At 43.8% G+C, this 14,324-nt stretch overlaps 1 protein-coding gene across 1 annotated transcript; it reads right to left on the bottom strand.

Annotated features, from left to right (window-relative positions):
- Window positions 1-6,753: 6,753 nt before the first annotated feature.
- GJA8 (gap junction protein alpha 8) lies at window positions 6,754-9,098 on the bottom strand. The gene has a single exon (XM_021923058.2). The coding sequence runs from the start codon at window positions 8,716-8,718 to the stop codon at window positions 7,411-7,413; it is 1,308 nt and encodes a 435-aa protein (XP_021778750.2). The 5' UTR covers window positions 8,719-9,098; the 3' UTR covers window positions 6,754-7,410.
- Window positions 9,099-14,324: the final 5,226 nt, after the last annotated feature.

The following is a 14,324-nucleotide window of genomic DNA, read 5'->3' as shown; positions in this document are numbered from 1 at the left end:
TGTAAGGTCTAAAAGTCCAATTAATGGGAATTGGCAGGGTGGGAAGCCCTCTGATCCACAACTGTTCAAAAACTGACTGACACCTTCATAACATGGCTTCCAAGGTTGCTCTGGGTGACAGCGTCTTTAACATAAGGACACTATCTTTAATATGTGGCTTCTGGGGTTGCTCTAGGTGACAACATCCAGTAATTCATATGAAAAATACCTTTTTCTTCCTTTATTTATGACAAAGAAAGTTTGCTTTCTTTCAAGCCTGGAACTCCTGGGACTTTCAGGGAAGCTTTTCCTCAGATATATGCCTGTGTGGTGTCAGCTTGCTCTATTGCTGGGGAGTGCTTGGCTGGTTATCTGCTTCCTGTCCTGGGAGATGTCTCAGTAATCATTCATTAATTCAGCAAACATACAATGTTCCAGGCACTGTGCTAAGTACTGAATATTCAGCGATATAGGATAAAATCTCTGTCCTAAAGTTGCTTGCAGTCAGATGGGAGAAAAGCAAGTAAATACAACAATTTGGTAAGTGCTATGATAGAAGGGCACAAAAGTACTGAGGGACCACAGAGGTGGGGGCAACTGACTTTTCTTGGGAAGTTTGTAAAATTTCATAAAGAGAAAGACAACTGAGCTGACTCTCATAGGATGAGAAGAAGCTGACTGTAGGAAAAAGGCAGGACAGAGCACAGAGTCCTGAAACAACATGACATTCATCATGATCTGCCAGGACTGTCCATACTGGGGAGTGGCCAATGGTTCTGTAAGGCTGGGGCACAGGTATGGGTAGATGAATGTGGGAGGTGAGGCTAGAAAGGTGGTGTACTAGTTGGGTTGTGCTGGCAAGCCACGGAGATGATTTTGGCTGTGTTAAATTAGAAAAATAAAAAGGAACTCTGAGGTAGCTTAGCAAATTGAAGGAAGGCTGAAGAACCATCATCTGAAAAATGTGGAGCCAAACATCTCCTGGAAATCTAGGTAAGCAGAAACTAATTGTGAATTTTTCTTCCGGAGCTTCTGCCAAGATAAATTAATTCCAACCGATTTTCAGTTTCTTTATTACTCTTATTCAAGATTCACATTCCAGGGAGAGAGTGTCTGACTGACCCATTTGGGTCAAAAAACCTGACCCTTTACCAGGGGATGTTGGGTTAACATGACTAAGGGTTCACTAAGACTACATCTAATTGAGGAAGGATGTTTCCCATAGGTGAAATGGAAATTATAAAAGAAGGAGAATAGATTCTGGTCAGTTAAAAACAGACATAGTCTCTAGGTGAGTTGGAGTCAGTAACAAAGGGCTTCGTAAGTAATGTTTTAAAAAATCTAGAATTTATTGGGTAAGCAATGAAGAGCTATTGAAGGAATTTGAGCAGAGAAGTGACATGAAGAATCCCAGACAGAAGCTTTTGGCTAATTTTATTTTGTTATCAGTTTATTTTTACCTGTAATGAACAAATTTAACTCTTTCCGTAGTTCTCATTGACATGGAAGAGAACAAATATCATTCTATTGTACCTTTCCATAGTCCAAACAAATATATCTTTTATTTTTTCTTGAGATTTGTATAGTGAAAGAGAGGGGGAAAAAATGGACCTAATCTCAATTGATCAAGAAAGTTTTCATGCTCTTTCTGAATCGGATTCTCTTCCATCCCACCCAGTGGTGTGTTGGAGCTGGTTTGTACTGGCTGACGAGTCATTTGCTAAATTTTCAGGAATTCTGTGAGTCATTTGTTAAGAACAGTCATTATTAACAGTTAAGTTATATGAATTTAAACAAAAAAGATATGAAACACAAAGGTAATAAATATTCAAAGCTAATCACTTCCTAATTATTTTACTATCATCTATGTTCTTGAGGTTATTTATACCTACTGAATGGTATACATCCATCGTATGGTGGAAAACTTTATTATGTTATGCTACTGCACGTCTTCCCAGCTCTGCGTTCAGTGACATTATGTTGGTAGCTTGAAATTGGTGGCAGTGGGAAAATTTATACCAAGGAAATTGGCAAATACTACAAAGTTGGCCTTCTTTGCCCTGGAGAGAGCTGGTGGTGGAACACTTACTAACATACCACCCTCACCCACTTTACCCCACTCCCCTTGTTTTCTAGGCCCTCAACTCCAAAGGAAAAATAACTAGAAACTGAGGCAGTCTCTTCACAGTCTAGTTGAGCTGACACGGAAAAAGAAAAAACAAAGATGGTGAAAAGTCAAGTTAATTTTGTTTTATAACAGTCTAACACACGACTATTAGCTCTGACACAAGAATGTGGAAGGTTGGAGAATACAGGACCACCATCCCAATAATGCCTCTCTCTTTTGCCAGAGATTTCCCCAGGAAGTTTGTTATGAATGTGCTTCATAACAAACTGAGTCTTTACCACTTTGTTTCATAGGTGAAAAAGTTGCAGAAAAAGGCCATGGGGCCATCTACTTTTCCCTTCAGGCAACCTTATGAATTCTTTTAGAATCTTCTTTGTCTGCTCTGTAGAACTTCCAGAAAGCAGTGGCGCTGGAGGCTATGGGATATCCCACTGCAACTTGGTGGCTACTGCCAGAGCTGAATACCACTTTTTCCTGGCTCTGGGAGCCGCAATGTCTAGGGCAGTGGAGAATGAACTGTCTTTCATAAAAGTTTTTCTTTCCTCTTACTCAACCGCTGAACGGAGAATTTTGTTTCCTTTTTCTCCTCCCTTCCCCAAGTACATATTTAGTTATAATACAATACTTGCAAAAGGGGAAAGTCTCCCTGCCTATTTTGCTATCATTTCTAGGTACACACTTAACTAGTTTTACAGATTGTATTTACACGCAGAAGAGTTTTTCTTCCAATCAGGCAAACCTTTCTCATCTAAACTTTGCTAAGTTGGGTTGTGCAATCATTTGCACATGATATGCATAGACAGTAAATCATGGTCAGGGAAATGAGAGAAGAGGAGGTTGGGGGAATGGAATGGGACATGCAGTTGGTCTGGTGTTCCCATTCTTAATTAGAGCATGCCTATTGACCCTTCTCAGGAACTGGAGAGGAGCAGTGGTTTGTATCAGGCTTCTCCTAGGCCTTCCACATGGCCTGGACTGAAGAGTTCTTGCATGCAGCTTTTTCCGTAGCCATGGAGCCCCTTCTGCCATGAGTCAGAGATTGTCTCAGGGGTTGACGCTTCTCCGTATGTGAGCTCTAGTAAGCCGAGTACCTTTAGCATCTCTTTTGGCAGCCAATTCTTGAGTGATTAAAGACATTCTTTTTTTTTTTTTTGTACCGTAATTCTTAGGAATTCAAAACTGCCTGCTGCCTCTCCAAATTTATTTCCCTTATTTTAGTTATTGGCTCACTTTTTATCAGTATCTTAGTTAACAATCTATGCAGTATTTGAAAGTGATGACTGTCACTGCTTCAGTATACCTTTTACAATATGGACTTACAAATTTTGATGATGGCTTCTTTCTTTTCCATTTATTTCCAAATAAGTGAGCTTTTAAAAGACCTATAACATCTTGCGAAGGAGGGGCAGAACTTATCATCCTCAATTAACATAGAAAAAATTGTCTCATAGAGCAGGTAAGTGGCATTTGGCATACGCAGAGTCAGGAGGGGCAGTCAACACCCCTGACTTGAATGGCAGTGTTCTTTGTAGGTCCCCAGGTCACACAGACCTTCAGGAATATCTGTCCAATGCTGTACTGGATGCTTCCCCTGTGTGGCAGGGGACAAAGACATGGTGAAAAGCAGACAGGATTTTTTTTGTTTTTTTACAACGCCCAAAACACTAGGCCAGGGTTTACACAGCCAGGCTCAAACCTTTCTCACTGAACTTTGAGTACCTCTATCCTTGGTCACAGATCTCCCCTGATAGTGGTGTTAGAACTGCTCTCAAGTGCTTAGCCCTTTTCCTCTGGAAGGAGCTGTACTACTGATGTCCCGTTGTCTAATGCATCTTTTTATTGGTAGGTCCATGTGCCCAAGGGTTTTTATCTAACAAGGGACCAACTAGGAGTAGAAATGAAATCTGGACATAATGAAGCCCATGGGGATTATAATCCTGAGTAGTCATAATTATATGCCTCAAAACAGATGCTGAGGGGTGCAGCTGCCTAGAGTAAGGACTACCACAGACATGCAGCTGCTTCTGAATGGAAACTGGCTGCATTTGTGTGGCAGCTTAAGATGGGACCTCTTTCTCAGAGGATGAAAGTAATTGGCAATCTGTCTCCAATCATTTCTTAAGGTCAATGAGCCTCAGGTTCCTACTAAACATACGGGGTTAAGATTCTGTTTTGAATCTCTTCTGAGAAAACTGATCTCTAGAGTGTCTATTTCATGTTGAGAAACTCACTAGCTAACTACGAGGCAGGTTGGGGGGACAGATGGAAACCATCCACTTGCCCTTGTTCCCAGTCTCACTGCTGTTGGAGGAATCTCTCAGGGAATGGCACCACTCAGCAGGCTTCATGCTTGGCAGCCAACTCAATCTTTATGACACCCCTGGACGTAGGTAGGTGGCAAATGCCAGCTCTAGTTTGTAGACAGAAAACTGAAGTACAGAGAGCTCAAGGCACAATAATGACAGAGCTACTAATTGGCAGAAATAGAAAAAAAAAAAAATGCAGCCCCTTGATGCCTGTGTCTGTTTCTTCCTAAATAGGCTTCTTCTTTTATTGGGAAGACTAAGAGGGAAAATGTGGGGACAGTGTGGGTATGTGCATGGAAGCAGGATGCTGCTTCATCTGAGGAAAGACACTCACTCACAAATTTATGTCTCACCTGAGATAAGGAGACCAGCAGCCCACATTTCTACAACTGGTACCAAACAGCAGTTTTACTTAGAACAGGATATTGTTTTTCTTTTTCTTTTCTTTTTTGTATTAGACTCTAGTTGAGATAGACACTTTATTCTGGTAATGATCAAGCTATTCATAAGGCTCTTCCTAAAATGCGTCTTCAGGAACAAAACTATAGGAGCAATAGTGCAGCCATTAGGGTCAAGGATGCACTCTCTGGTTCTCAGGCCTCGGATTTTCTTCATCGTCTCACCATATAGGAGAAGGTCTGTGTGGAATAAGGTTGCCTGCTAGGGATAAGATCAAGCAGTAGCCAGAAAGTCACGTGTCTCCAAGATAAACATACCTCTTCTATTCAACATCCTTCCACTGAAGGTTTGTTACTTTGGGTTACCTAGGTCTTTCTCTTTTAAATGCAATTTTCCCGGGAGTAGTTACCAAACAAATAAACTTTAGAATGAATTTAATTTTTAGACTATTTTGCTTTAGAATGGGTCACCAAGGAATGGACATTTTGTCAAGGGGGAGGAATAGTTTTGGAAAAGGCCTGCTTTGGAAAAGTATATCTTGAATGAATATCTTAAAAGGAAGGTGGTAACCAGAGGGCAGCAAAGGGGATTGCAATACTTTGAGATGGTGCTGATTGGGGTTGGGAAGATACAACAAAGGCAGTTTTTCTAAGTGCCTCTTTTGGGTCCCTTGCTGGTCTCCTGTCTAGGTCCCTGCCATGTCAACTTGGTTTCTATACCTCCAACCCGATCTTTGGCACTGCAGTCCATGAAGCATCGTGTTGGTTTAGGTGAACCATCTTAGTTTTCTCTCCCTGCTCTGGAAATCGATTGGCTGAGGGTAAAATTGCTCCTGTTACGAAGTATGTACGTGTACATGAGGATTCCCCCTGAATAGACTCTGTGTTTGAGGAGGGTGAGTTGTGGGAGTATGAGGACTGGAGCCCTTCAAGATTCTTCTTGTTCCCTTTAGCCTCTGTGTCCTTTCCAGGGATGAAGCTTCGCCTGAGACTCCACTTTGGGATCCTAGCTGTGTGAGCACCCACTTTGTGAGAGGCTCCCTCTGGCACCACTCTGATGGCCCTTTTGATCTCATGCCTGAACAAGGCCTGAGAGCTGCCTCTTCCCAGGACACACCTGTGAGCAGGTGTCCTCCAGCTCAAAACTGGGCTTGCTTCTAGTCCCTAATGAAAAGAGGTATAGCTTTTAGGCTGAGCACTGATGATGCAAGAAGGGAGTAAAGAAAGGATCTTCTTTGCTTTCAGGGAAAAAAAAAAAAAGAACTACGATCAGGCCTCAAAGCCTTTTGATTTCAAAGAGAGAGTTTTGGCAACTTGCTCTGTTTCTCTGATGGTACCCAGGGCAGAATTCCCACCAATACAAAGCATATTATTGCTTCAGAATCCATGGGCTACAATAACCCAGAAAAATGGTCAGTGAGAACTGTAGATATCTCCTGGACTGATGATTTAAACAAAACACTCTAAAGTAGTGAAATAAGATTTGGGAGCTACTGAAACAAGTTGAGACCATAAATAATAAGACCAATTCCATAGGAAAGCTGGGCTAATTAGCATAAGCTGATAATGCAAATTGGTGCCTCACAGGTTAAATGTGGCTTGCACATATTTAATTTGGCCTACATGTTGTATTTAAAATTTAGTTGCCAACATTAACAGTTTTGAAAATTTCAATTAAAATTTAGATTTCATGGGCCAGGCACGGTGGTGTACACCTGTAATCCTAGCATTATGGGAGGCTGAGGGAGGTGGATCACTTGAACCCAGGAGTTTGAGACCAGCCTAGGCAACATGGTGAAACCCCATCTCTACAAAAAATACAAAAATTAGCCAGGTGTGGTGGTGTGCACCTATAGTCCCAGCTACTTGTAAGGCTAAGGTGAGAGGATTACTTGAGCCTGGGAGGTTGAGGCTGCAGTGAGCTGAGATTGTGCCACTGCACCCCAGCCTGGGCAACAGAGAGTCTGTCTAAAAAAAAAAAAAAAGTTGGATTTCTGGCTTCCCTTGAAAAATCAGAAAGACCAGGTAACACTTCATGGTACTCATTGTCTGGAAGTGAGCAGTAGCTCCCCCTGCTCTCCAACTTTCACAGCCCCATTCTCTCCCTTGCATTAGAACAGGCCTGCTTTGCAACTTAAGTCACCTGTCTGTATTTTGTAGGCTTTTGAGTGTGGATCCCTGAAATATGGTCACATGGTATTTGCTTCAGAAACGCTGGGATGATAGATTCTGGCTTAGTGAGCTTGAGACAAGACTGGTAAAAGGCTATGAGGCAACCCCAATTCTGATGTAAGGGTTTCTACGGAGAAATGGGGATGAAAGAAGAGTACCCCATAGCTGTTGGGGTTGGAGGAAGGGGTCAGTCCTATGGGACTGGGGAACTTTAGTGGGTCGATGGGTTTATCTTGGTAGCCCTTATGTTGGATGTGGGAAAGACTGTTTCCTAGTTGCGTGGCATGCACCGCCCCGCTGCAGTGCCTGTCTAATCAGGGGCTGGGGCGAGGGCAGGAGACAGAAGATTCAGATCATGTTGGCACCTTTTCCTTTCATCTTGCCCTATGTAAGCTTGGGCGTTTTTTTTTTTTCCTTTGGCATCACTTCATACGGTTAGATCATCTGACCTGGCTCGGCTGCTGGCTTTGCTCAGCCTGCTCAGGGGTCTGGCCTCATCTGTTGTCAGCTCTTGACAGAGTGAAGGCGTCTTCTCAGCTGGCAGCCCTTGCTTTGACACCTTCTCCGACTGCAGCTCTTCTTTTTCACCCTCCTTCCCCACTCCGGGGGTCTCTACTTCCTCCCCCTCTGGCACAGCCTCCTTCTCCTGCTCCTCCGTGGTCAGCCTCTCTTCTTCCGGCTTCTTCTCTCCCACCACGGGTTCAGCTCCCTCCTCTGCAGGTGGCCCCTCGCCTTCCACTTCCTGCGCCCCCACCTGAGCGTAGGAAGGCAGTGTCTCTTGGTAGCCCCGGGACAAGTCCTCCAGGGGTCCTGTGGTGATCTTCTCCTCGAACTGATTGAAAGGCTTGGCAGTCTCCACCATCCCAACCTCGGTCAAGGGGAAATAGTGGGAAACTATTTTCTCTTCTTCTAGGAGCTGATAGCCCTTGGCTTTCTGGATGGAGGAGACAGCAATGGAGTGGAGGGATTTCTCAGGAATCTCCCCCAGGGGCTGCTCGACGGGCCTCTTGAAAGCAGACCGGATCCCCTTCAGGCCCAGGTGGCCCAACTCCATCACATTGAGGAAGAGGGACACAGAGGCCACAGACAACATGAACAGGATGAAGATGGTCTTCTCCGTGGGCCGGGACACAAAGCAGTCCACCACATTGGGGCAGGGCCACCGGCTGCAGCGGTACAGAGGCAGGATCCGGAACCCGTACAGGAAGTAGTGGCCCACGATGAAGCCCACTTCAAAGAGGGTCTTGAAGATGATGTGACAAATGTAGGTCCTCAGCAGGGTCCCCTCCAGCCGGAACTTCTTGGTGCCTTTGCTGCCGCTGCTCTTCTTGACGTTGCCCTGGTCCGGGCTGAGGGGCCCCCTCTCACCGCCGTTAGCCCCCGCCTGCTGGCCCAGCTCCTCTGCCTCACGGCTTTTGCGCTTCTCCTCCATGCGGACGTAGTGCACCGCATGCCCGACGTACATCAGGGACGGGGTGGAGACGAAGATGATCTGCAGCACCCAGAGGCGGATGTGGGAGATGGGAAAGGCCTCGTCGTAGCAGACGTTCTCGCAGCCAGGCTGTTGGGTGTTGCACACGAAGTCGGATTGCTCATCCCCCCACACGAACTCCGCGGCCGTGCCAAGGATGAGGATCCGGAAGATGAAAAGCACGGTGAGCCAGACTCTGCCGATGACAGTGGAGTGCTCATTCACCTCCTCCAAGATGTTCCCCAGGAAACTCCAGTCGCCCATTTCTCACCCACCTGAAGAAATGAGGGAGAAGGCAAGAACTGAGCGGCCTCGGTGCAACCCTGAGTCAATATCTGTTTTTGCTAACGCGGGGTACCTCTCCTTTCCAAGTTGCCGGAACAGTCAATGTGCAAACAGCGTCTATCCAGTGCTTCCTCTGTGCAGACTAGTACTAGAGAACAAAGGAGGCCCCAAAGAATCTGCTTCCATTCGCTTCCTCATCTGTGAAGTGGGTTTAATAATAATAATACCTATTCTCATTCACTTCACAAATGGTCTGAAAGCATCAGTGAGGCAATATCTGTATAATTCCTTAAACTCCACCAAAAATAAGGATTCATTGTTGACCATAAATAGAAATCCTTGGTTACATGGATTTAAATCAAGACCACACACTGATCTAAGTTTCGTGAGACATAATACTGAAGAATTATCTTATACTATGGGTGTCTGGGCTCCCAACAAAATTCTTGTATGTATGAAATTGTCTGTGGCCACCTTGTGTTTGACTGTGTCAGAATATATAATGATCATATATTTGAAGGGAAGTGGAAGAGGATTAGCATTTATTGAATATCAACTTTGGGAAAGAACTTTGACATATTATTTCATTTAACTTGATTCGGCTAGACTGTAATTTCCATGAGGGCAGGAGTCACGCCTATCTTATTTACTGCTGTGTACTCAATGCCTGACATACAGCCCAGCACACAGTAAGAACTTGGTAAGTATTTGTTAACTAACTTGATTCCAACAAAAAAGAAAACTGAAGGCCGGGCACAGTGGCTCATGCCTGTAATCCTAGAACTTTGGGAAGCCGAGGCAAGAGAATCACTTGAGCCTAGAAGATCAAGACTAGCCTGGGCAACACAGTGAAACCCCATCTCTACAAAAAACTTCAAAAATTAGCTGGGCTTGGTGGTGCATTCCTGTGTTCCCAGTTACTTGGAAGGCTGAGCCAGGAGGATTGCTTGAGCCTGGGAGGTCAAGGTTGCAGTGAACCCTGATTTGTGCCACCATACTCCATCCTGGGCAACAGAGAAAGACCCTGTCTCAAAGAAAAAAAAAAGAAAAGAAAAGAAAAGAAAAAATAAATCTGAGGCTCAGAGAGGCTAAATATATTGTCCAAGATTAGACAGCTAAATAGCAGCAGTTCTGTTCGCTTGATCACAAAGGCTGGGTTCTTCCCACTACGCCATTGAGATAAACTGCCTGCAATCAGAGCTACACAATTCTCTGACTTCTGTGCTCTTAATTTATGTTTCCTCTTCTCTAGGTTGAAATCTGGAAACTCTTATTAATAGCTTTACACATTGAGGGCAGTATATTTTTACTATTACTCTTTTAAATCCGAAGAACAGAGAGAATGCTTTGGGAAGGAATCATGTCACAGGATGAGGAAGGTCTTCTAGGACACTTTAAGTGTCCTACGGAATGAAAATGTTTCAGGGTCTGTAGTATATGGCTGTTTTAATAGAGTTAGAAATTTGGTCTATAGAAAAAATATCATTAAACATGATAGTATATAATGCCTCTAGCACAGCAATGGCTAATGGAAATGGCATTGAGCTGACAAGGAGCTGCTTGCAACTGGGTCATTCATCCAGTGCAAACCTGTAACCTATAAAGAATGAGCAAAACTTCCACCTCAATGAAAAACGATTGTTCCTCCAGCTTGAACATCTCTAGAGTTGTAAAATTTACTCATCACTGCCATCAGACCAGGGCAAGAGCCCATGTTAGAGGATCCTGCTCTGGGCTGCTTCTGGCCATGCCCCACGCTATAGGACCAGGAACTCATGGGGCTAAAGGGATATGCCTATTGCTTTTTAATCACAGTGATATTTGTTAAACATGAAAGCCTATTTCCAACCTGTGATTTGGAGTCTGGCCAGACAGAACCTGATGGCAGGATACTAATTGCAAGCATCTGCAAAGTCCAGCCTGTGCTGACAGGGCAGGCACAATAGCTGTTTGCTTCTTCTTGTGGGAGACCAGAAAGTGCTTCTCCTCTTGAGGCCTCATAAACTCCCAATCAGGCAGGGCATCCTACAGCAGCTTCTCTTCTCCTGAAAAGGTGACAGCAGCTGTGGCATCCCCAGTCATGGGTCTGGCATTGGGAAGAGTTCCTTGTAGGAATGGGTAATGGAGAGGGGGAGGGAACCAGCAGCTCGGAATCAGAACCAGCAACTCAGTCCCAGCCACATGTATCTATTTTTAACTCTTAAGACTACAGTTAAGTCTAGTACTTGCCCTGGTAAGAGTAGTAGTGGTTCCCATTGCCTTTTGGAAAATAGGTGGGAAACATCACAATCAGGTAAGCAGCCTAAGCATAAAGCTCACCAGTGGCAGAGCCAGGAAAAAGTTCATTTCTTATCAAATAATTCATTCTAAACTTTATGGTAAAACAGCAATTTCAATAACTTTACTTCTATAAGATTTGGTTAATATCTTACTATCTTATTAATATCTTACTTAATCTTAACTATCTTGCTAATACTTACCCTCATTGATACATCAGTTCATTTTTGACAACCTTACTTGTATTGTAGCATACAAGTATGTGTATTTCACTCACATACCCACATGAATGTGCGTAATGAGCACATGCTCTCAGCCCTGTATGTTAACCAATCTTGTTTCCCTCCCTTTAGTATCAAAAGGTTCTGGAGGGCAGGAACCATTTTGGCCTCATCTTTTGTGAACCATCACAACACAGAACAAAGCTCTTCACAGAGTGGGAGTTCCACAGACAGCAGTGCATGGTTCTGATGGTAATCCTCCTGAAATCTGAAATTTTCAATCCCTAAATTCCTGTAATATGAGTACTAGAGACCGAGGATCTTCAGTCCTCTTGTTACAGCTAACAGCAGAAAAATTAAGAACTTGCAAAAAATGGTAAATAACAAAAAGGATAGTAAATTGATCCCCAACCAGCTGCTCTGAGACACAAAACTGTTTATTTTGTATGAGATCAAAGATATAAACTGGAAGGCCAACAATTCTTGACACAAGAGTCATGATACATGTCCATGACACAAGAAGTCGCTCCTGACCACCTCATTAGTAATTTCGAAACCAAAGCCAAACAAGCTGCTGTCTTTCTATACTCTAAGCCGCCATGCTAAGATTGTATTTTTTAAAAATGTCTAGTTACAAAGTTTCGTGTGATGACTGAAGGAGAGAAACTGTCATTTAGGACACAATCTTTCCAACCCCATGATGTTGGAACAGGCCTACTGTGCTGTTAAGGAGAGACACTTTGGAGGTGTGAAGGGGAATGTCTTGGTTTCCTGACCTCTAACAGTGAAAATCTAAAGGAAGTCAGAGCAGAGAAGCAAAGCATTCTATGGGAGCAGAGAGAAATCTGAACTGAAGGAATAATACTTCTCTTCTCTTTTTCAGAGATAATTCTCTGTTTTATTTTGCTTGTGAAAATTTAGTGAATAGACCTATTACAGATGGAAAATCAATGGATGGAGTTCAAGCTTCCAACCCCAGGGTGTCCATATATGGCCAGGAACATCCCACCAGAAAATGATGGCTAGAGGTAATGATTAAAATAACACCTTATGTTTGGGTATCCTTGATCTAAGTAATATATTTTCACGTATCTTATTTCAGTCCTCATAACAAGCTGTGAACTAGGCCAGTGGTTCTCAGACTTAGATTTCACAGATTAGTATAATCACAACAAACTAGTGTGACCAACATAAGGATGCCAACTCCTTATTTTGCCAATCAAGGACATAAAAATAAGAGTTATTGGCTGGACGTGGTGATCATGCCTGTAATCCTGGCACTATGGGAGGCCGAGGTGGGAGGATCACTTAAGGTCAGGAGTTCAAGATCAGCCTGGCCAACATGGCAAAACCCTGTCTCTACTAAAAATACAAAAATTAGCTGGGCACAGTGGTGGGCACCTGTAATCCCAGCTACTTGGGAGGCTGAGGCAGGAGAATTGCTTGAACCCAGGAGGTGGAGGCTGCAGTGAGCCGAGATCACACCACTGCACTCCAGCCTGGACAACACAGCGAGACTCTGTCTCAAAAAAAAAAAAAAAAGAGTTATTAAATCACTAACTACAACTACAGTCTGTTTTCATCATCATTTCATAAAAGAGGATTTTTAACACTATAAAACCAGAGAGGACATAATTTCAGAATAAAAGACAAGCCTTTAAATTGAACACACTTAACTTGGTGAAACATTTACTACATCATTAACTTCGTCATTGTCACATTTTGGTCACAGGCTGTGTGTCATCTTGGGCTAGAACTGACAGACCCTCAGGTGGATGTTTGAGAACCAGTGAATTTGGCATTATCAATCCCCAGACAGAAAGACAGGCTGGGAGGTTAAATGAGTCTCCAAGATGGGGCTTAGCTAGTGAGGGCAGAGCTAGGATGTGAGCCCTGGTCTTCCAGATCTAAGCCCATTATAGCATAGCCCTCCTCTGGTTTTGAAGAGACAGAATAACACATATACATCCATTAATAAGTTCTCCAGAGCATTCAATGGCCACTTACCACTCCGGTTAGTAACCAAGTGGAAATGTGCCTCTCTTCTTGTTTCTAGAACAGCCACTAGTCAGCAGTTCTCATAGACAGACAACAGAACATACTCCTAGGAAGAATTTTATGGTCCTTAGCCAGATCCATTCCTGTGCTCCATTAAACGCTCCAACATGGAAAATGCTGAGCACAAAGCCTTCGCTACCCCCACAGCATTCAATAATTAAGACTATTATTCCTATTGTAGAATTGAGTGAAAAGGGCACAGAACTTTTTCATAAATATCAAATACTTGGTTTAGGTCCCTGTGGATTCCTGTAGACGTGTTGATTCATTCTGAAAAATGAAAAGAGCTTAAGAAGTCAAATTGTAGTTTGAGTTTGGACACCTCTGTTTCCCTATCCTCCCGATTATTCCAGCATTCCTCTCCCTTCCAAACCTCTGCCAGTTCTTAGGTCAACTTGAAGAGGGTTTTCAGAGTTGGAGTGTAAGTCCAGCCATCCCAGCCCAAGACTGAATCTTATTGGCAATCTTTTTCCTTTTGGAGAAGCCTATATATGGCCCTTAGATTAGGCTGAGAAAGAACAATTGGGGGGAAGGTTACAAACTAATATCACTTAAGGAAAACTTGCCAATATGAGGAGTGTCCCACGGAGAAATATGTGCTGTCTTTCTCTCTTGGCGCTCAGCAGCAAAATGGCAACTTTCGTCTCTTTCCTTTGCTGCCTAAAAGCCCACCTCCCACTTCTCTACCCCGCCCCTACTGTGCTGCACGACTGAGCAGATATGACTGGATTGGCCCTGATGGGTAGGTTTTACTGTCCGCAATATTTTAAGCTCCCAGCCAGACAGCTTTTATGAAGGGAGGGATGTTTGGGAAACAATGGGAGTGAGAGAATGGGAGAGCTGTGTTGGGCACTGAGGGGAGGAGGATGGGAAAGCTGATGTGTGAAAGCTTAGATGGGGCTTCTGTGCCTCCCAAAGTTTCTTTTAGCAGCAGACTGGGCCTGTACATCAGTAAACCGTTGGCGTCTCTCCAGAGCACTCGAGCCTAGGGGCATTTTCCCGAGGCCTGATCATCAGCTTGGAGAATCT

This window comes from Papio anubis, chromosome 1 (assembly GCF_008728515.1).
Source record: "Papio anubis isolate 15944 chromosome 1, Panubis1.0, whole genome shotgun sequence".
NCBI lineage: Eukaryota > Metazoa > Chordata > Mammalia > Primates > Cercopithecidae > Papio > Papio anubis.
The sequence above is the reverse complement of the archived record's forward strand: the minus strand, read 5'-3'. Positions and strand labels throughout refer to the sequence as shown.